The 20,843-nt window shown below is 36.7% G+C and overlaps 1 protein-coding gene across 2 annotated transcripts; it reads left to right on the forward strand.

Annotated features, from left to right (window-relative positions):
• The first annotated feature begins 4,506 nt into the window (after window positions 1–4,506).
• Window positions 4,507–13,416, forward strand: LOC136239028 (ribosome biogenesis protein WDR12 homolog). Of its 2 annotated transcripts, none has more exons than XM_066029767.1 (11): window positions 4,507–4,602; window positions 4,649–4,731; window positions 5,770–5,971; window positions 6,522–6,681; window positions 6,736–6,831; window positions 6,998–7,135; window positions 7,631–7,771; window positions 7,826–7,931; window positions 8,934–9,066; window positions 13,177–13,246; window positions 13,304–13,416. In XM_066029767.1, the coding sequence occupies exons 1-11, from the start codon at window positions 4,544–4,546 to the stop codon at window positions 13,358–13,360; spliced, it is 1,245 nt and encodes a 414-aa protein (XP_065885839.1). In that variant the 5' UTR covers window positions 4,507–4,543; the 3' UTR covers window positions 13,361–13,416. The 2 variants fall into 2 exon arrangements, with proteins under 2 accessions (XP_065885839.1, XP_065885840.1); XM_066029768.1 differs by having other exon boundaries at window positions 4,517–4,602; window positions 4,654–4,731.
• The last annotated feature ends 7,427 nt before the right edge of the window (window positions 13,417–20,843 follow it).

The raw sequence follows: 20,843 nt of genomic DNA on the forward strand, positions 1-20,843 counted from the left end.
ATCATAATTATGTGTTCTCCTTTTTGAGTCTCTATGTTATTAAAATATTTATCTATTTACAGTGTAAATAACAGTGACAGACAAAAGGTGGAATAAACTATAACTATATTATGTAAAAATTACACTGATGGAATACTGGCATCCTGTGCCAGTATCCAAAAACTACATTACTTTTAATTATACTTAACTAAAATTACAATTAAAGTAAAATTATGGCTACTTAATTTAAAAGTTACAGTAGCATAACCACTTAGCTTACAGTAGTTAAGAAATGAGATATGACAAGTTGTGATAGGGGGAGGACTATATATGATCAAAGTTCATGGAGAAGTGTTTGATACAGGAACTACATGGACAGAGGTAGTGGAGTTTATGAGAGTTGGTCGGATTACAATAAAATGTTTCCAGAAGAATGGTTTAATTTGATTTTTGATGGTTACTGTATATAGGTCCATGTTGATAATTGGTAGAGACTACATATTCAATTAAAATAGAAGTGACATTGTTTGTTATAGAAAGATGGATTATGGCTCAGTTTTAGTCCGTTAGATCTGGTGCAAGTGTTAGAGAATGAGACGAGTGAGTTGATGTTGAAACTTGATGTAGGCTTCTTGGTGCTGGGAATGAAAAACACAACATCAGATAATTCCAGAACATCCATAAAGGAAGGAGTTGAAGTTTTATTAGATGTGTTTTGTAGTTGGATGTATAGTCATTCAGGATGTATTTGGTGATTCTATGTTGTAGTTGTTAAAATCTGGTAATATCTTTCATACCGGTCTAGAGGTAACCTGATGGTGCACGAGATAATAACTACACTGGTCCATTTATTGTCTAGTGGTATATACAAGTATGATGTATATATTATTTGTGCATGAATGCGAATCAAAACCATAGGACAAAGTGTTGCAGGCTGAACTACCACTTGGTTGTATGTTGATAGAAAAAATGACTTGAACTTTGTGTTGTGAATAAGTTGGAAGAATCAGTTACAAATTTGTAATTGATGAAATACACCATGCACCATGCATGTGTCACTTAATGCTATTGAGGATCTAAAGGAAAAAATATACAGTGAAATTAACTTAGGGAAATTACAAGAATCTTCTGTATAATAATATATTATGTACTGCATGACAACAAAGCAATTTTAAAATAATCTTATCCTAGTGGTTTGCATATCATTTTGTTGTAAATTTTGCAGTGCGTCTTGGGAGAAGCTTCTAAAGGTCTGTATAGTTGCTCTGCTGAAAGTTACATCGATAATAGTTGTATTAAAAGGAAAGCAAACCATGCATATGGCCATATTATTGTGGGATGCTCTTATTGAAAGGTTATAGACTGCTATTCTTACCGGACATATGTGTAATAGTTATACCAAATGGGCACGAGTGCTTTGCCTGGTGCTGCATATATTGCTGCATACGCACTTGCACAAGTGCAGCATATATATCAGCTGTCTATAGTAATACAAATGTGTTTTATAGGCAGAATTTTAAATATATATATATGTATATATTTGTATAGTATTACACTACACACAAAATCAGCACTCAAAATGCAAAATCACCTTACACAACACACAAAATCACCTTATATAGACTATATACACACTTATTTCTCTAGTATTGCCAACTATATAACTAACCACACAGGAAAGAGGTTTCTGTTTACTATTCACCATTTGCTTTGCTTATAAAAAGGCTAAGCATGCAGATTGGTAACATATACACTGTGTAGTTGCCATGGAGAACTGTTGCTTCTGTACCAATGATATTGTGGTGTACTGCTTCCAGGCTACCATGCTGAAAAGGATCTTGTTCTTCACTGCAGTGACTATTGTTACTTTAAGTTATGGTGTAATTGCTGAGAATGAAAACTCAGCAGCTGCAGCAGAAATGTCTGAAACAAGAGGTATACAAATTGTCAGTGTTCTCAACTTACTGCTGCATTGAGTTAATACAACATTGCACAAGTGTATATTTGTGCACCTCTAAATTTAAATTCATATACCCAGCTGAGTTGTCGCATGCTTCTCTAGATACCAAACTAATCTAGATGATTGAAGTAGCCAAATCTAGAAGCCGCTGTCATATTCCTACAAGTAAGAAACATATTATTTGCATTATATACAACATAGCGTCCATAATATATACATTATGCATATGTTGAAAATAAAAGGTTTTCAATTGTCATGCAGTATTTTTTGTTCATTCATACTTTAATGGGGTAATTTCAGGGCCGCCCACAGAGGGGGGCAACTGGGGCATTTTGCCCTGGGTCCCAGCCTGAAAGGAGCCAAGGGGGCTCCATGAATACCTGTTTAAAATATCCATATACTCTAATAGAGCAGTCACTATATATACTCTAGTGCCACATAAAATACCATGTTTAAAACATATTAGAGGCATTTTACATGAAAATCACCCTTATGGAATATTATTAGTCTATCTAATATCAAATACAGACAGGTGACCGAATATAGAATTTTAAAAGAATCATTTAACTCAAATTTTTGTCTGCCTGCCATTCACAAGGCTGAAGACCAAATGAAGCAGCGTATGGCCACCATTTTATGCCACAATAACAAACACACCAGTGGGATGTGCTTTATGAAGTTCCGATTGTCTTTCCTTTTATCTTCAATCAATCTGATTGTTGTCTTCTTCATGCAATGAAACCATATTGAGGCATTAATTTTCTGTACCAACACTTCCCTTGAGCCAGCATACACTGTATTTAGATGCCACAAAATTATTTAAAGGACAAATATGGTCTCAACTTGATGGATTACCCACCCTGTGGAAGGCTTTACAAGATGATTGTTGTATTAATCAGACCAATCATGGTGTTCAACAATGTCTCTCAAGCTTTATTTTGGACACCATCCAGTTTCTGATCCTCCTTCCTGTTCTGCTCTTGAATCTTCCTCTTTGGTTGTTGATAAATCTGCTGTGTCTGTGACACAGTATTTGAAGGGAATTTCTAGAGGTACTAGTCCTGGTGCTCTGCTCAGCATTTTCGTGATGCAGTCAGTGGCCATACCACCCCGTTTGCTGAAGATTTGTCTTCATACTCTAACTTGTTTAATGGACTTCTTTCTGTCTGGTAAAGCTTCTTTTTTGCTAGAACCATATGCATTCCCTTTTGACAGCTCTTCTTTAAAAGGGGGAAGAGAAATGGGGGCGAGCTGAAAGTGGAGAGGCAGTGCCTCCTCACTTTTTCCAATCCCCAGTTGCTAAAGTAAGGCAACTATTGTACTCTTAGCCAACTTACTTTGCCAGGCATTTGTGCTAAAGGTTATGCAAGAATGGAATACTGCATGAATCAGTGTTGGGAGTACGAGAAGAAACAAACTAAACATTAAGCAATAGAAATTTAACAGTATCAATATTGTCAGTTTCCACAAGGTGTTTGGGTAAACGATTCCGTAGTCAGATGGATCGCTCTTGGGGAAAAAGAGTACATGAAAGAATCAATTTTTGTTAATGAGGGAATTTGTAGGAATTTCCTACTGCTACAAAGGGTAAACTGGGAACTTTATGAATGATATGATCATAAGGGATATTTATGTACTGATTACAGTGTAAAACCTCTAAAAGAGTTTACACTTTACAGACACAGATAATCATACTGGGTGTGTGGGATATACATGGAGTTCAAGTTCAACATAATCAATTTCGATTGGTAGATCATTCTTTTACTACTGAAGGTAGGAAAGAATGTAAATATGGTTTAGTTGGAATAGTATAACAAGAGTGACCGTGGTACACAAAGCTCTCTCTCTCACGCAAATCACAACAGTTCTGTACTCACACAAATCACAACAGTTCTGTACTCACACAAATCACAACAGTTCTGTACTCACGCAAAACCAGGATAACTACATCTACGCTTACATGTATTCCCGTCTTCTGTCAGCAAAAGAATGCAAGTAGTGATTGTGCATTAATTTAACACCACTCACTAGCTACTACATGACCAGATTTCCTGGGGTGGGGAGCTCCCTCCTCTTTCTCCCGGATAACTCCTAGTATAACACTTTTTGGAGTAATTAAGAGTTAATAATAGTGGAGGACAGAATCTCTAAGAGTGCTTCAAATGGATGATTCTCTCAGACACGTTAACAAGTGTATAAAAAAGGAATTGTGATTGCACACTGAGGCAGAACAAAGAAATGTGAAGATTAAAACAACCTTCACATAATTATAGAATATACTATACTAGAGTTATACAGATGAATCCCTTTGAATTATTAACTCTTGCTAATACTCAGTCATTGACTTCACTTAGTTAGTTAGTACATGATCAGATGATTTATTCTTGCTCACTCAAAAGTTCGCTTGGTAATGTCCCTACAACTTGTCTCGTTTGACTCACTTAGTTTAGAAAGGTATCTGTTGCCTTCGCCCATACATTCGCAAATGCTTTTCAACACGCACCACTTATTTTCGCACGTGACTAGACGCCCCCGTGTTGAGCTCCAAACACGAGTGCGCAGTTAATTGTTTGTACATGTGATTGTGGGTTTTGGTTTAGGGTGATGGATGTGCAAGACAACGTTCCTCACGTACAAGCGAAATTTACATCCTGCAACAAGAGGTAAGAAACATATTAATCGCTTTGTATGTCATATGATGTGTAATAGTTTAGCCATCCCCGATCACGCGTTCTCTATTCCACAATCACTTGATCAAGATGAACTCAGCAAACTCGTCAACGAGATAATAGGTGATTTGTGTACTATTTATTGTGGTCATCTAAGTGAACAACATAAGCCATAAAGCAAAGCATACAATGGACATTTGATTTGATGTATTATTTACCCTGCCCAGTGCCTGACTGGTAAAGTTGATAAATAAATATCTTCTTGGGGAGGCCACTAATTATGAATTCTCTGCTTCCCGTCCACCACTCGCATCTAGTTACTATCAGCTCCAAGTATTCATATTCTATTGTTATTTTCCAGTGATTCTTGTATACTATTGTACAGGCTCAGTAAAATCGATCTCGTAGTGGTGTTAGCTCACGTGTCGGTGTGCTATCAAATTGGCACAAATTCATGTTTCTGTTATTTTTGCAAATTAAAAAGGAATATACAAGTTTATGCATGCTTTTATGTGGCTTTTTATGGTTGTTCTAGGCAAACAATGGCTTGAAAAGCTGCCAATCTTATAATGGCAATAGACTGCCTGCCTGCATGTAATATGCCTCAGTCCAGAGCCTAATCGGGAAAGCCATTCTTTCTTACCACAGCAACTACATATCAAGTTGAGCTAGATCTTGAAAACCAAGTGAATTTTTTTTTCAAGAAAATTAACATTTCAGTCAATAGACATTGGCTCCATTACAGATCTGGAAAAGGGTTGTAATGAACATTGTACTTTATGGCTTACCCATTGGTAAAAAATTGATTGACCGTAACTATTGTGTCGGGCAAAAGATTTTGAAATATATTTAGTGGGTCAAACAGTATTACAAATGAGCCAAATTTCAAGATTGTGTGTGATTGCATCCATGAGTTATATTTTTGAGCAGTTGGCCTCTCTTTTTGCTTAGGAAAGTTGGTTGTGTTTTTTAAAACCAGTTTTCGGCTACAATATTACTGCTACAGCCTCATTCACCATTATCGAGCTTAAACAATAAAAAACTCAAGTTTTTAGTTGATTGTCTCAAATTCCACCTCTTTTTGTAGCCAAGGACTGGTAACTCTGATCTGTAGTATGACGGCGGCCTGGAGTAGAATATTCATGTTATATTTTATTGTAGGTAATGACGAGAAGAAAGAATTTGACTTTGTTATTAATGAAGAGCTACTGAGGACTACAATAGGGCAGCATCTAACAGATAGATTGATTGGCAATGAAGCTGTTGTGGAGATCGAGTGTATTGAGAAGAATGCACCTCCTGAACCACTCCATGTACTACAGCATAGTGACTGGGTCAGCTGTGTACAGTGTCATCAGAAATAGTAAGTAATAGACTTCTTGTACCTACACAATAGTGTCTTAATGCCCACAAACAAATATTAAGCAGGTGTGAGAATGAATAAATGAGTGGGCATACATACATATGTATACACGTATGCACAAACCACACAACTATACAGCATGCACATACACACGCACGCACGCACGCATATACACAAAGCAAAGCCTACAGCAGCCGCAGCTAATACCACCCAGCGAACCAGCACTTGAGCCTTGTGCAGGCAAATCCTCCAGGGGCAGGGCTAGTAACCTGCAGGAGTACTGTCCAGGTCTCACGGAGAGTAGTCGCGGAACCCAAAGTTCCACAACAACCCCAAGACCACTTAATGAAACAAGGACAGTTGGGCATTTGCTTCCCCAGTACACACACACACACACACACACACACACACACACACACACACACACACACACACACACACACACACACACACATGCACACACACACAACACACACACACGCACACTACATACACACATGCCACACACAATGTGTGAGTGTAAATATACTCTTTATTGTTTTACATACAGCCTCTTATCAGGATGTTACGATAACAAGGTATATATGTGGTATGACAATGAGCAGCTAGCAGTGATGGAGGGACACAGCAGACCAGTAACTGATGTGAAATGGATAAACAGTGTCTTCTTTCTATCTGCTTCACAAGATCAGGGAATATTTTTATGGAAGGTAAATGTACAGTATATGCAACTGTTAATCTCATATTGTGTGATATTGCTATAGTGGTCAGAAGGTGACCAGTGTGCTGATGTGATTTATCACTACAAAGGTCATGCACAATCTGTAGAGAAGCTTGCTGTTAGTCCCAGTAAGAATAAAGTGAGTTGGCATGTATGTAAACAAGGCAGGTGTGCCTACATGTACATGTATGCATATGTACATGACAGAGCGTGGTAGTGTGTTGTGCGTGTGTGCGTGCGTGCATGTGTGTGATGAGGGGGGGGGGGGGGGGGGGGGGGTGTGCATGTGTTTTTGTTTTGGTCAGTTTTGCAGTGTGTCTTGGGACAAATTTCTCAAGATATGGAGTTGCTCTGTTGATGATGATGCTGATGATATTGACCCAGAGGTGTCGATTAAAATACGTAGGACAGCCAAGGGCAAGGAAAGTAAACCAACCACTAGGGTAAGTGGATATAACTGTGTACCCTGTTTAGTCTTAATCCATATCAAACCTTTGTTGTCATGCAGCTTCCATGTGCACAAGTTCTAGTGATCAAATACTTGGTGACTTCCTGACCCTATCAACTTGCCTTCCCTTAAAGCATTATGCTGATTTCTTAAGATGTTTCATCCAAATAAAATGGATTATTTCAACCTTAAGCATATAGAGTTGGTAGCTGAAATACATTTGAATTTGCATATACTCCAGTGTGTCTGTTATGTAAGGTTGCAAACTTGCAATACAGGGAGACCTCTTTTCTTATCTGCATGGTCTCCGCTATCTGGTTGGTTGTTAAAGAGGTGGCTGTGTTATGTACATCATACCTTTTGTGCAATATATTCAGTGTTTTTGTTTAACCAGATCATCTACAAGTCTGTGCCTAATTAGATGTTTTCTCCATATCTGTACTTAACAAATATGGGCATATGGCAGAGTTGTTTGTGTTGCCTTCTCTAGACTCCATTAGTAACACTGGCAGGACATACTCAGCCAGTGAGAACAGTTGTGTGGCCTCATGAAGGAGAATTGTTCACAGCGGGGTATGACCACTCTATTAGAATATGGGACCTGGAGAGTAACACTACTACGGATACACTGGTACGTATGTACTACTAGTGTGTCTTCTATTTGTAAATTGAATGTTCACTTCAGCAAGGAAATAAGGTGTTCTTGGACATTTCTTATTCTGAACACAATCACTTAATAGCTTCAGCCAGTACTGATGGTCATGTTCGATTATGGGACCCTCGTCAACAAGGTGAGAGTGGTTATGGACCTAACAAGTCTCTGAATAAATTTTAATTTAATGCATTTTTGTCAATAACCTTTGTCATTATTATGAGATGTATTTGTAACTGCATCTACCCTAAGACTAAACTACTGGTACAGAGGAGGTTGGACGCGTTCATGTAAGCTGTACATTTTCATTGGAAAATCTTCATTTCAAGACAATTGTATTAAAACTATAGTGCATTTGAAAGTTTATGTATTTCTAAATCTAACGGCGTGGCGATCCCCAGCGAACCTCGCTGATTTGGCTGGTAACAAAGCCAGAGTTTAAAGCGCCAATAAAATACATTATGCAAAATCAGTTTTATTGAGGAAGGTAATACAACGATCTCAGTATAACACGGTGAAGGGTTGTTGTTTCATTATAGAAAACGTACGTGACAAGTCTGGTGTGAAGTTGTATTCATCAAATCACAATTTGTTAATTTCACGATGAATCTCAAGTGCCTTGAGAAAACAAAAGTACATAGCCTTGAAGCTTACATGAAGGACGATCTGAATATTTAACGAACCACAGTGAACTCCTTAGTTTTTCAGTTTAGTATTGCGACTATTGAGGGTCACATGAAATACCAAAGAAAAGAATACAATTAAGAGCAATATATTTAAGTAACGCTTATAGTGCGTCCAACCTCCTCTGCTAGTGGTATAAGGGGCTGTTGACCCAGGACTGTATAAATGTAATATAACATATGGTGAGTTAGACTACACAAAACTTGTATGGAGAAGTTTGTCACGTACACCCTTATGTTTAACTAAAACAGCATCTGTAAAACCCTGTTGGTTTTAAAATGTTCTCTAACTAAGTGGTGAAAACTCATGAACACCTTCACTGAAGTAAGCCATTTTGTGGCATTGTTTGTAGTTTTGATCCTCCCACTAAAAAAAAATTGTACTGCGAAGTTGCACATGTGATCTGTATCAACTTTATGTTAAACTTTTATTGCATCATGTACAACCTTTACCACAGGAGGTGCTATGGTTCAATCAACATTCCAGTCTCACAAGGGATGGGTATCAAGCGTCCAGTGGTCACCCAGCCACACTCATCAACTTGCATCAAGTTCATACGATCACACACTCAGAATATGGGATACACGAAGGTGATATATTTACAAAATTAAATTTTCTATAAAAATTGAATCACACATACATGCCTACTGAATCAGAATTACATACGTAGGTGTGTATGTACAAACGTATATACATACATACGTATGCAAGTGTTGCCATAGTCTTTGACTGAGGGTAATTTTGTTTATTTTTTGCTGCGGTTGCATTATTTCAGTGGGGGAGCAAGCTATTTTTTTAAAAGACTGTAAATTATCATTTCTTGAATGTTAACTTGCCAGATTTGCTCTAGAACACTATTGCAGAATATTTGTGTGATGTTGCAGTAGGTTAATAGTTTCGAATTGGGTGTACTGTTTGTGAGTTATGTACTGAACAGCATTGCCAGATAGAGAACTTGTAAATCAGGTGTGTGAAACCCATCCCCCTTGTGATAGATGAGGTACTGATACTACTGTGGTACTGAGCAGCAGTAGTAGCTGCGGTATTGTGTACTTCACGACTTGTAGAAGGATATGTTTGTTTATATAATAAACTTATTGTAGTACTGTATAGTAGGGATACCCCAAAACACATTAATTTTACCAAAAATGTTGCTGTTTAAGATCTTTCAAACACTACAATTAATATCAATCAAGACTTCCGTAAAGGTGCATAGTTATTGTCACATGAGATTTCTGTAGAATGCTAAATGATGCTGTACAACCTTTATTTTCCATGACAATATCAAACTCGCACATAGCTTTAGGGTTCTGAGAATTTTCTGTATAGCTGCCAGCATTGAGGTTGGGATATATCCTAATAAAACAGTCTGGTTACTTGTGTATATGCGAGAGGACTTAGGAAAAGGAACCTATACATTCTGTTTTACTACAATATTTAAAATGTCAGTGATTCTCTGTTTATTACCTGGTAACTATAGTAAACTGCACACATTTGGTTATACATACCTAACCTAACGCTGGGCTCTTTACTTCTTTGCAAGTACAAGGAAAAATTAGGAATTTCAAATTTGAACAGAGATCATATAATAGAAATTAAAAAATTTATGAAACAAGGGAGGTCACCTACACCTGCAACTATTCTAGTGGGTGACCTCCATTGTTTCATTACATTTTAATCCTACTTGAGTTTAAAATCCCTTTTGTTCACTTACATAATTTGTGGCTGATAAACTCACCACATCAAAAAGGAAAGAATGGTGTCAGGCACCAATTTTGTGTCTGAACATGTGCACTGAGTATCAATTATTTGAAGGTGAAGTGTCCATTCCATTAGCCAGGTACCACTAGAGGTGCACCGATATGACTTTTAGCCAATATTAATATAAAATAATATCAAGCCGATAAACAGAGCTGATCCAAAATGGTAGCATGGAGATTTTCTCTAATGATTTGAATTTAGTTAATAAGTGACAGAGTGGGAATGTAATCAACAGCCGACATTACATAAACAGGCGCTGCTATGTTATAGTTATATTCCGGTACGAGGGTGATATCATTGTTATTACACGAGTCCGAGGCGGAGCTGAGGACGAGTGTAATAACAATGATATCATCCGAGTATACGGGATATAACTGTTTTATATCCCAGTGCGCGGGAGTGCGCAGAAGTTTACGGATAGTAAATTAAGTTCCGGTTTGAGTTCCTGTCACTGTGCTCAAGATTTCGTCTGAATTGTGCGGAGATTCTACTTCGTAGCTACAAGAGAGACTTTACATACTGCCTACAAACTGTAGCGAAGGGCGGTGTTATGAAGCAGCGGTTCCAGGTACGATTCGCCTTCGTCAGAAAGTGGTATGGTGGTGTCGCGTGGTGTGCAAGAGAAAAATAAAGACCAACAAGTGGCTACCATAGTCCAAGATAGAACGATGAAGCTAGAGGAAGTTAGTTCTTCACCATAGTGACCATTGAGAGTGATTGCTGGAGCGAAAATCGTCACGGACTATTCTTGACATTTGTTAAACTATCACGGTATTGGTAACTTGTAGTATTATTGTGTAAAGGATTAACAGTTTTCTTGTAAGATTTAGGTAGTTTTAAGTGCTGTATTGGTGTGTTTTGTATCAATATTTCCTTATTTGGCTCTTTATTCCATTGGTAAACAATGCCATTCGCGGTTATTATGATGTCACGAAAGAGACTGAGTGGCTCTGAAACAGGGTGATAAGTTAGTTATCACTGGGTGATAACTAATATATCGTACAGTAGCAGCACCGCTCTGTCTAGCTGTATGGTAGTTATAACCCAGCGCGGCACTTTGATACTCCCACGCACTGGGGTTTAAATATATATATTATATATATATATATTTTATAGGGTAGTACTAGAGTACGAGTGCCCATAAATAGATGTTTATGTATATCTGTATCTGCTACTTGTTTACACATGTTACCAATCTGATACCAATATGCAAAAACAAGGCTGATATAGTTGATAACTGATAGCTGATCCAATTATCGGTGCACCTCTAGGTACCACCCGTTACACAATACAAAGAACAGTATGGGAAGTGCTCAGTGTAGTAAACATGATAGTCAGACAAGAGGCCATAATGCACTACTTGTGAATCAACACCTGTGTTAGTGGAGAAAGAAATGGATCACAGCTCAATGACGTGCTTTTCACATGCAAGACGGTTTTCTGCAGTGTGAAACTCATGGTTAACATGAAGGATTTGTGAAGAAGCTGGATATCGGTACACGTGGTGACTGCAAACCACACCATCCCTAGAGAGTGGATACATAAATACTCCCCAATTAGGTTTTTTTATTAGGCCACATACGCTTAACAAATACACGGTTTGTAGTAGTGTTCAGAACCCAAAATAGAATTTTGCAAAAATGGCTGGTTTTTGCTCAGCTGGTCACATATAATGTTTCGCCTCTACAATCACATTCACGCCCAACATAATCATTTTTTTGGTACTGAGGTAAAAATACACATGTTACATAAAAATTTTATGCATGTTTCAATCGCTCTGAAACAAAGCTCAAATCAATATACCACCAGATTCTCCTGTTCATTGGGAGTAAGAAAATCTATGTTTCATGTTCGTGCAGCGTACGGTATTTGAGTTGTGGGTGCTTATTTAATATGTGGTAGAAATATAGTTTACTATCGTCATTTAATTGTTGAAATGTCCTTCTTTGTCCGCATGGAGAAGTACAAAAAAACACTATACCTTGATCGATGTGCCAGTTCATAGTGAACACACTGAGCCAAACCTTGTCTTCGTAGCTTGTTTCAGTTGTGAGTTATGATTGATTGAATAAGCGCCTGTAATTTATTTGCCATATTGTTGCTGTACAAATCAAGTTTATTCCTAGTCCAACTGTCTAGCACTATAACTCCAGTACTATGATTACAAAAGGCTGAAACTTTGGGCTGTCCACTCCTTTGTTACTATAGATAACAGAGAAGCAATAAAATGGAATTCAAGGAATGTGCAAAAATGGCTGGTTTTTGCTCAGCAGGTCACATATACTGCTATGCACAACACTACACAGTCACACACAATGCCACATGATTCAAACAGAGATGCAAATGTCAGTAATTATAAGAGAAATGGGGCAAATATTGTATTTTAGTCGATTCACTATGGCATGACTTAGTCTTGCCCATAGCCATATATGTTCCAATTAGTGCTCACTTGCAAGATGAAAATGTGAATTTGACAAGCATATTTTATTCGCATCAATTGTGCTATGTACTGTTGACCAGTGACAAGCATGTTATACACATACAAGCAGCTGGGCCATGCTAACCATTTTCAAGCTGCTACACAAGTTATGTATATGAAACAGCACGTAGTGATGGCAAATGCTTATCTTGGATTCCTGCAGAACATTAATGCTGTTGGAATTGCAGTGCATTGCGTACCAATCATACCAATATGTCAACATACTATTTTAGAATAAATACATTGACTATTGCGATAAAGAATGTAATACTAAGTTACAGTGGGCCTGCACATATTGCTAACCTTTTGCGATTTAAAAACTCTTGATTGATTGCTCTATTAGAGAATTTCATGAATTGTGGAACTAGTGAATGCTATATTAGAGACTTTCATATAATGTAATTCATTTCTAGTAATCCAATGGTTATTTACTTTATATTCATTTTATTTTAATATGCAGTTCTAGATTCCTCCATTCAATAGCAGCTCACAGTGATAAGGTATTGTGTATGGATTGGAGCAGACATGATGTGAGGTCTCCTTATTTACGGCTGTATTAGCTTGTACCCTATCATATCTACCTGTAGGTACTTGCTAGTGGAAGTGCTGACAATACCTTGAGAACTTACACAGTATCAGTGTAGCAATTATTTATTGTATACATGATTTATCTCTATTAAATTGATTATAAATTCAAAAATGTGTTATTCAACATGGTACATGCAAGGTGTGTTGCTTGCTTGGTTTGATGTTGAGTTTTGTTAACTAACAATAAGACTTTAAAAAAGTGAAGTGTATAATGTTAATGTGTGGTGCAATGGGATACCTGTCTAATCAGGTCACTGTATAATAAGGTCACCTGCCATCCCCAGATATGACATTTGCATACAGAGTGACTTGCCTAATACAGCCACCTGCTCAATAAGGACAGGAAATTTTGGCTCAAAGGCAACAGAATAATACACGTTTGACTATATTAATCTTATGTAGCTATATGTAGCATTCTAATGCTCAGGGTACTTACCTATATTAAAGATTGTACACTGTAAGTGCTTTTGTTGGTACTTACAATTATAAAAAGTGGCAATTAATCTAACTCTATTCATTTTGTCTTCATTCCATCTTGGGACCATTATTTTAAATTCTGCCAAAGCCCACACATTAATTAACCACTGTAATCTTTTTTTCCTTGGGCTAGGCAGTAATTGAAAGAGTGGTCCCAAGACATGGAGTAAGACAGTACGCAAATACAGGGTTGGTATAAGGAGTTTTGTTCTGTACACGTGTGCTTCACCTATGTGATCTAGGTTTAAACATACTAAAATCTTACAAGGTATATCTAAATTATGTGACCACATAGGTCTGGGAAAACCAGCTTTGTTGCCCATGATGGCAGGACATGAATATACTATGAAATTTCACTGTCAAAATTCAGCCAGAGTTACTAATAAGTGGTCTGCTTTTGCTGCATGGCTGCTATTTCAAAGCAAGCTGTATTAGCATTGAGTCCTTTGGCCAACCTGAGAATGGCTGGATGTGGCTGTACACCTCCATACTGTTGGATAAAGATCCATTCTGTAAATTTCCTTCACCTAATAAGTCATCTCTAGTCCCTCTTTCATTTTAAAAACAACCCTTTGCCCTCCTCACCACTCCTATTGGAGATAGCCAACCTCACATGTAAACTATCTATATGGCATACAGGGTTGGTAAGACCTAGCCGTTGGCTACTTGTATAGTGGATGTTAAGGAAAAATTGTCGTAGCCTCAAAGGGGGTGCACTCTGAAAACTGGTACTTGCAAATAAGTGATTAGACCAGCTTTTTATCCAGAGACAATCTCTATACTGTAGTAAAGCCTCATAGGGTAAGGGTGTGTCCAGGATTGGTTTCAGATTTGATATAGGTAAGGTGCAGGTGTCTGGGGCACAACCCTCAGCCACTGATAGATATTTTAAAATACTTCAAGATTCATGATTTTATTAATGAACGATGAAATAAACTAGTATGCTGGATTACTAGAGGTCACTTAATATGGTTTGAGTTTAATACATATCCCAATTCTTCAGTTGAACTAAAATCCTCATTGACAAGATATAGCTACTAAATCATTCTAAATTCAAGTAGTCTTACATTTATGTTATTCTATGATATACCCATATTTATAATTATTTTGTAGTGCTAAGACGTTCTATTAGAGTAGTTTTGACTGCTCTATTTTTACACACCTGACTGCTCTATTACAGTATCTCGATCTTTATGAAAGGCTGCAATGTAGTTCTGCCTTAATCCATTTTTGAGGAATTATTGTAAGTTTTTTCCTTTATACTGTAGCTACAGTATACTGTCTCCATTTTCTGTATCTTTGTACTACCAAACTACGGTAGTTGATAGCCTGAATGGTGTTCCCCCACAAGTTCAAATTTCAGAGGAACCCCCTAAATACCCCCTGCATGATAGCTATTGACAAAATTTGTGTCTTGCTTAAAGTTGCTTTTCAAAGGGGAGTAACTGTGTGTCTAAGTTTATACTATGTATGCATTGAGCTGGATCCTCCAGAACATGTAATAACTCATGGATGATGTATACTACACACGATTATGAAATTTGGCTCATTCGTAGCACTGCTTGACCCGCTAAAAATATTTCAAAATTGAAATGCCTGACACATGTACACTGTCAATCAAAGTTTCCAAAGTGCAATATCTGTTACAGTCCTTTGTATTGAAGCCAAACCACACAATGTCTGCTGTTGACAATTTTACTTTCACCACTAATTATCTGGTTGGCTGAAATGTTAATTCTCTTGAGAAAAAATCCACTTTTCATATTTAGCTGTGTTTTTTAGGATCCAGCTCAACTTGTACATATGTACTATAGGCTGGCTAATATTTCATGAGAAATTTTTCAGGAATGCTTGACCAACCCAGCAGACATATATGAAGTGCTGAGCTTACTATCTTGATTTGAATTAAGACACCACAAAATTGATTTGGATTAAGACACCGTTCTTTGACATTGAAATGCTATTGTGGGTGATGTATCACAATAGGCTATCTACTGGAGCAGGCTATCTACTATCACAACTAATAGGCTATCTACTATCACAACTATCTACTGGAGCATGTATTGGAGTTGTTGAGGCTAGTGTATCACAATATCTGTTATGGTAGTAATTGGGTAAGTTATCAGCATGGAGTTAAATGGTATATAGATAAAATCATTATCTCTTGGAAGATTACTGTATGTTTAATCATGAGCATGTGAATGTGTATTTGTGTATGTGTATTTGTGTATGTGCATGCATGAGTGCTTGCATACTTGTGTGTGTGTGTGTGGGGGGGTCAGTCTTTATCAAGACTATTTTTGTTGGCACCTCCTCGTGGTGACCCCTGGGCGGTGTTTTGTAGTGTTTGCAGATACCGGCTAATATGGTAAGGTAATGTAAAATAATATGGTAAGGTAATGTAAGTGCACTAAACTCTTAACAGTAAAGTGTTCTTTCATTCTTTTCAGTCCTACACGTTTCATTGAAATATCTCAATATTTTGAAGAGCTACTGTACATATAAAGCCCCAAACTTCAACTAGGTGTAATGTTCATACTCAGGATACTTGTTAATCACACCTTAAACCAGGGGCGTAGGGAGGGGGGGTTCCGGGGGGTTCAGGAACCCCCCCTGTAAAATTTATACTTCTGCAAGCAGGATCCTAACACACTATTTAGTGTGGCAGGACAAAATGAGTGAGAAATATAGTGTAATGGCACAGCACAACAATTGATAAAACTTACATTCATCTCTCAGGGAAGGATTTACAGAGGTAACATGAGCCCTCTTCAAAACTTGTTAAAAAGATCGATATACTCTAATAGAGCAGTCAGGTATATACTCTAATAGAGCAGTCAGGTATACTCTAATAGAACATGCATGTAAATATCCATGTCCATATGAAGTTTTTCAGACATTCCAACATTAAATGCAAAACTTAGCATGACCTTATACTGCTATAGCTTTGGTGTGCAGTGTTTAAAGATATAGAGCTCCAGTAATTTATCACTTGTGTTATGTAAAATGAATTCATGCTATGCACATTTGTATAGTTATATTGTTTTGATTGTCATTTGTATCAGTGGATTCATGGCTCCTATACCACAGTGAGATATAACCATCACTTACAGATTGCTATATGTGTCTCTATGTGTTATGCTGTCTGTTTCTACTAGGTGACTTTATCTAGTATACTACCTTCATCCCAGGGGTACTTAATGCATCATAATTAATGTACTTTTTGCATAAAATATAGCAATTTGCTGAGTTTTGATTTATTAAAATATTGAAAGTCTCTCAGCGGCTGGGGGCTGTGCCCCCAGACCCCTGTTTCTAGTAACTCAATGCTGGTGCTGGAACCCCCTTCAAACAATCCTGCCTACGCCCCTGCCTTAAACAGTACATTAACACCTCTTTTGACACTTTAACCACTACCACATTAAATGTACATCTATCATCCAATTCATACTTGATTAATTTGTGTTGCTGAGTTATGAATATTTCAAATCAAAGTGTATTTCTGTAAAATTTTCATGCAGCTCAATGAAAATAACAATTACAAAATCCTCCATATATATAGTGGATGAGTTAGTGTACAATACTTGGTACAGTGGTAGACCTCTGCACTGAAATAAACTTTAATTTGTTTTTAGGAAATAAACAGCCATTATTGATTTGTTTTATTATACGTGGCAACAAAAGTTACCTCATTTGGAATTTGGCAGAAATAATGAGACATTTTAGCAGGATGGTCATAATATCACCATACAGTAGATGAGTCTTAATCAACTAAATTTTCAAGTAATTAAGTTAAATACGCTTTCTAGCTTTTGAGATAATTATGATGTTAAATATTCAAGTTGGGAACTGTCCAGAATTATCTTATACAATGAGCAATACCAAGTTCACAATACAATTGTTGATAATTTAATGCCGGCCAGTCAACTGCTGGTATAGTTAAGACAATGATGTAACTTGTCATATATATAATTGTGAAATTCAATATGATTTTTTTTTTCTTTATGGTTGTACCAGAAAGCACTAGTGATTTCTTTATTTTATACATATTTTCTTTGATTTGCTTTACAATAAGCTATGCTTAGCAAATTAAGTTCAATAAATGTGTGCACCCATTGAGCTGACTGAAGTATTGCTAATAACACAGGCCACCTTTAAACTCTGTAAAAGTTGAGACTATGGCAATGAGAATTAAAGCTCAATAAAATTTTAACAATTGTTACACTGTATAATGCAACATATAGTTACAAATATGGTAGGAATCAGCATGCTGTGTTCTTTCTTGAGTAAGTATGTAATGATATTAATGTTAACAACATTTTGTATCTATACACTGAAGATGGAACCATGTTTGCTACTACTACTAATGTGATGGTAGTATTAAGTACTTCACTGGTGGAGGAAGCTTCTTCTTCCTCACAAATGACACTCTCAACTTATTCAGGTAATTACTTTGAATCTAACTTCAATCCATTAATAATGAACACTTCATTAGGAATCACTAGTACATTTTCCTCAATGGCAATAACACCTACTAGTACCGTTGCAGCAAGTTCGATGGTACTAACGAATACTCCTGTTCCCACAACTGTAGAGAGTAGTCTATCACCAACAACAACCACTATTAGTATATCATCAATGATAGATACTACTTCCAGTTCCATTTCAACAACTCCCACACCAGGATCAATGGGTATGTATGTATACACCTGTTATATGATGTCCAGTTATATCATGAGTTTGTAATATGAAGTAGTACTTCTACTCAGTTTATATTATGAACTCTTGATTATGTTAAATGTGCGTATATTGAAAAATTACTATTTCAAAAATGAAGTAGGGATCGAAGTGGAGTGAAACAAGAGATGAATGATACATTACAGCATAGCTCTGTAAGAAATCCCTACATTGGCATGCTATATTATTTTGTTCAGTGCCAAATTAGGGATTTTCCCACCAAGCTATGCTGTAATACCATTCATCTCTTGTTAGTAAAGGTGGTAGGCTTAATTTAGTACAGAAAAGTAGAATTATAAAATATTGTATAAGTTTACTAATGTCGTGTGTTGAGGCATAATAAGCCCATGCTATTAAAACCATGATTGATCACCAGATACTAGTACATAAAACAAATGGATTGAGTGCTCTGTAGCACTTTCACCTATTAGTGAGTGTGGCCTGAGTGATATATATCACTTATACCATGATTGGATTCGCTGATATAATAGACATCCTCAGCCCTTGGGCCTGCATCCTTCAGGCTTCAGGTATATGTATCCGCAAATCTCTCACTGCCATGGTATAACTATTACGTGAACTAGCCCACTATCTAACAGTTTGTGAGTGTATCACATATAGAACAAAGGTCTATATATAGGAAGACCAAAGTAACAAAGTGTCCACAAAAGGAACATCAAGTACATATATACATAAGCACTGAATACCATGCGATAGTATTGTATAGCCACAAATATACACTGGTTTGTTCACATGTCCATAATTTTTATATGTGGATTCATGATATGTGTATAGGGAATTTAATACAGTATTTCTATTGTCAGTGATGGTCACTCCACTCTAAGAATTTCCAATTACAGCATACACGTATTCATGACCACACTGCATATTTTGTATGAAATTATACTAAGTGCTAAATTCCCTGTATACTGAATATATGTACACTCTATAGATGATTCTGTGCTCCCATTCCTATCATTCAGTGATCAGAAGAAGCAATTAAGACAATACGATGATGGAGTTTCTGACACAATTTATATTCCCAATGGATTTCCATTTGGATTTCAAACTCACACATTAGCTTATGTAAGTTATTGAATATCAAATGTGATGTAGCTATGACAAATCTGAATTGTAAACAACTAGAAGTTATTTACTACATCTATAGTATGTTCACGTTGAGCTGAATAACATTTAATAACTCATGGATGCAATTACACACAATCTTGGAATTTGGCTCATTTGCAGTACTGCTTGATCCACTAAAAATATTTCAAAATCTTGTTGTTCAAATGTTTGACAATATTTATGATCAATCAAAATTTTCACAATACATTTCCTGTAGAGAAGCCATATAAGTACAGTGTCCATTAGAGCCCTTTTCCAAACTTGTAATGGAGCCAAACTGTATGTGTCTGTTGTTGACACCTTTGCTGTTACCAATAATCATCTGGTTGGCAGAAATGTTAACTCTGTTGAGAAAAAATCCAGTTTTAATTTTTAGCTGTTTTTCAGGGTTCAGCTCAACGTGAACATACTATAGGCTTTATAAAACAATGCTTTTTTTTAAAAAAAATAATGATAACACCAACATACATTATCATATAGCTTTCCACACAGATTGGTACCATTGGAGTGATCTCATTCAGTAGACCATTCTATTACTGGTGGCCTTCTCCATTTCCTGGTTTCTACGATCTGAGACGATTTCATGTTGTGGCTCCATATTGGTCTGATCATGACATTCGTAGTAGTCCAGTCATTTTAGCCAAAAAAATGGGTCAACCTTTAACTAATTGCAACAAAAACAGTTTCAACTGTTTCTGGTACAGAAAAGTGTGCTCTACAACATATTAAAAGTCTCGGTGAGTCTTGTGAGGGGAAAGTGCTTTTTGTGACCTTTTATGGCCAGTTTTAGTGATTTTCAGTTCTATTTCATCTGTGCATTATCAAAACCACTCAAATTGGGTATAAAATGATTGGTCTTACCATAAGCAACAATTTGATACTTGTTTGGTGTCCATACCTTAATCTGTTCAAAAGTTATAACCATTTTACCTGTCACTTTAGTCCTGCCCACGCATATAATTGAATTTTGTTTAAAGCAATTTCTTTTTGGATTAATGATACTTTAACCATGGCAGGAGACACATTTTCACAACAGAGGGTCATGATGAAACCTTAGATGTATTTGTTGCCATGGAAACACATAAGTACATACTTTTGTACAGTTATTGTAATTATTGTAAGATATGAACAATACTTCAGATGATATGCATTACAGAAGATGTACACAACTGAGTTGGTGCAAGTTTAAAGTAGAAT

This window comes from Dysidea avara, chromosome 11, assembly GCF_963678975.1.
Source record: "Dysidea avara chromosome 11, odDysAvar1.4, whole genome shotgun sequence".
In the NCBI taxonomy this organism is placed as follows: domain Eukaryota; kingdom Metazoa; phylum Porifera; class Demospongiae; order Dictyoceratida; family Dysideidae; genus Dysidea; species Dysidea avara.